We start from the raw sequence: 3,295 nt of genomic DNA on the forward strand, positions 1-3,295 counted from the left end.
GCCGCCGCTCGGCAGCGCCCCGCGCCCCGAGCGGGGCCGCCGGGTGCCGCCGACCCGCACCCGCGGGAGTCGGTGCCGCCGCGCCTGGGCACCCGCCGAGATTGCTTTTGGAGGAGTGGACCGCGGCGGGGGCGAGGAGGAAGAGGAGGCGGGAGACAATCCCGGAGGAGGCGGCCGCCAGTGCGGGGCGGGCGGCGGCTCGCCGGGGCGGCGGGGGGACACCATGTCCAAGCCGGTGGATCACGTCAAGAGGCCGATGAACGCCTTTATGGTGTGGTCGCGGGCGCAGCGACGGAAGATGGCCCAGGAGAACCCCAAGATGCACAACTCGGAGATCAGCAAGCGCCTGGGCGCCGAATGGAAGCTGCTGACCGAGTCGGAGAAGCGGCCCTTCATCGACGAGGCCAAGCGGCTGCGGGCCATGCACATGAAGGAGCACCCCGACTACAAGTACCGGCCGCGGCGGAAGCCCAAGACGCTGCTCAAGAAGGACAAGTTCGCCTTCCCCGTACCCTACGGGCTGGGCGGCGTGGCGGACCACGAGCACCCTCACGGGCTGAAGGCGGGCGGGCTGCATGCCGGAGCGGCCGGCGGGCTGGTGCCCGAGTCGCTCCTGGCCAACCCCGAGAAGGCGGCAGCCGCCGCCGCCGCTGCCGCCGCCCGCGTCTTCTTCCCCCAGTCGGCCGCCGCCGCTGCCGCCGCCGCCGCCGCGGCCGCCGCCAGCAGCCCCTACTCTCTGCTGGACCTGGGCTCCAAAATGGCCGAGATCTCATCCTCCTCCTCTTCCTCGGGCTCCGGGTTGCCCTATGCCTCCTCGTTGGGCTACCCCGGCGCTGGCGGGGCGGGCGCCTTCCACGGGGCCGCCGCTGCCGCGGCAGCCGCCGCCGCCGCCGGGGGGCACACGCACTCGCACCCATCGCCCGGTAACCCGGGCTACATGATCCCCTGCAACTGCAGCGCCTGGCCCGGGCCGGGGCTGCAGCCGCCCCTGGCCTACATCCTCCTGCCGGGCATGGGCAAGCCCCAGCTGGACCCTTATCCCGCAGCCTACGCCGCGGCACTATGACCCGCGGCCGGAGGATGCCCGCGCAGAGCTCCGGTGCCCGCTTGGATGGCTGCTGGCACATTCGTGCGGACGGGGAGCGGGGCGAGCCGCCGCCGGGGCCACGGAGGGTGACCGGGACAGGCGATGGGGGAGCGCCGGGGCGGTGGCCGACCTGTTGCGTGTCTCCCGCCCGCTGCCTCGGGTAGAGCTTGTGTGTGTTGCATGCGGTCTGTGCAGATAGCCCAGCTGAAACAGAAGAGAAAAAAAAAAGAGGAAAGAAAAAAACAAAAAAAAAAAAAAAAAAAAGAAGAAAAAAAATTATAGAAAAGGACCTATCCGTCCTGCCCCCTAAAGTGTGTGTTCGGGACAGACACGGGGGTTGACTCCCGTCCGCCGGCTCCGGCTTTCCCTTCCCTGGCTCCCCGCGTGGTGCTCGCTCAGAACAGTCCCTCTGCAGCACCCCCGCCATCGAGAGGAGAGACGGGGCTGGCTGGGGGGGTAGTGAGGCCCCGGCTCGGCACGGCAGGGCCAGGTGCAGCCCCGGGAAAGGACAGGGTAGCTCTGTCCTTGGTTCGTAGCCCCCCGTGGAGTCCACGCAAAGGAGGATGTCGGCGGTGCGGGGTGCTGCCCGTCCCACTCCCTGCCCTGTCCCGCGTGGGTTTCTGCCCTCCGCTGCTACGGGATGCTGAGAAGCGCGGGTCATGATTTCCATAGGATAAGACGCATGACTCGGACCCCGTGTGTCTCCCCCCTCCCCTCCACTAATTAAGTCTCACCCTCAGACTGTAAATTTGTATATCTCTGTGGAAATGTTAGGTCTCGGATGGAAAACTCTGTTAGTTACTTCGCCCACGGTCGATTCAGTTTTAACCTGAAAAAAAAGATGAAAAAAAATGGAATGCCTTTCAAAGGGAATAAAAATATTGCGAGACTGCTGAAGGATCGCAATATTATCTAAGGTTAAATCAGACTTTTTTGTCTGAGTGATAATTATCTATTTATTATTTAGCTGAACTGAAACAGAGCTTTGCTTTGACAGAAGAGTATTCTCATTTAAAAGAAAGCCCATCTCCCCCACCAACATGAAGTGTTTCCTATGTGTTTTGGAGTACTCTACCTGTTTAGCTTATTTTAGAGCGACTGCAATTCAATTGCAAATGGCGTTTCAAAAAAAAAAAAAAAAAGTTTAGAGAAAAAAAATCCTTCATCAGTTTATAGTTCTTTTTTTTGGTTTACTTTTGTAATGTGTATATTTTGACTAATGTTTGTGAATGAAGCTGGCTAACATGTATTTAGTTTCATTTTGGCTTTATGTAATATAAAGTGAAAAAAAAGATTAAGTAATGGTTTTAACATTTACGTGTAAATGGTTTTCTTGTGTGATCTTCTAATTTAAAGTTAGACGTCTAAACTATATCTGTAAATTAGATTCCGACTACCACTCTGTTCATTTTTGAACAAAGAGTTTAAATAAAGCCTGAAGCAGGGAAAAGAGAAAATCTTCTATTTCTTGTTGAATTGCTAACAAGATTTTTATCTGAATTGCCCTTACGTGCCTGATCCAGGTGAGGTGTAAGGTATCCTCTAAAGGCTGTCTTTGTTTCACTTTTGAATAGATTTACTAGGAAATCTAAATCAAACCATTGTTATTCAGAGCCAAAAACCTGATTTATCACATTTTTAATCGTGAATAGGAAAGGAGATAAAAAAAACCCCTAAGTTGTTGTATTATCTTAAAAAAAAAGCATTCATGGACCAGCAGAACAGAGTTCACTGAACACACTGAGAGCGTTCACAGTATTTCATCGGTTTCCAGTAACGTTTTCAGAGTGGAAAGTTGCCTGACCACTTTATCTGGTTAGCCTAAGAGCTTCGCCATTTAAACCCGTGTAATTAGTTCACCTATCTGAGCAATATTACTGCTTCATACCTGGAGTATTTTTCGCGGGCCTTCCCAGTTGATCGCTAACTAAAACTTAACACCTTTCTTTCCCTCTAAATGGCTTTTCCCATTTGAGTGCCTGAAAATGGTGTTTTCAAAGGGAAAATCCAGCAAAGGTCTGCAAGGACATTTGCATGCAGAAGGAAATCAGGAGCAGGATGAAACAGTCCAACCTTTCAGCAAGGGAATTGCGAGCATCTCACAATGTGAAGCAATAAAACTGAGCCAGTCCCCTCACGGAGGTAGAAACCCCCTGGCTCGTTTTATGTGTGTGTGCACGTATATGCAGTATGTGTATGTATGAAGTG

At 54.3% G+C, this 3,295-nt stretch overlaps 1 protein-coding gene across 1 annotated transcript; it reads left to right on the top strand.

The window, feature by feature from the left end:
* Window positions 1-223: 223 nt before the first annotated feature.
* On the top strand, window positions 224-2,539 carry SOX21 (SRY-box transcription factor 21). The gene has a single exon (XM_058829691.1). The coding sequence runs from the start codon at window positions 224-226 to the stop codon at window positions 1,064-1,066; it is 843 nt and encodes a 280-aa protein (XP_058685674.1). The 3' UTR covers window positions 1,067-2,539.
* Window positions 2,540-3,295: the final 756 nt, after the last annotated feature.

Source organism: Poecile atricapillus, chromosome 1, assembly GCF_030490865.1.
Source record: "Poecile atricapillus isolate bPoeAtr1 chromosome 1, bPoeAtr1.hap1, whole genome shotgun sequence".
In the NCBI taxonomy this organism is placed as follows: Eukaryota; Metazoa; Chordata; class Aves; order Passeriformes; family Paridae; genus Poecile; species Poecile atricapillus.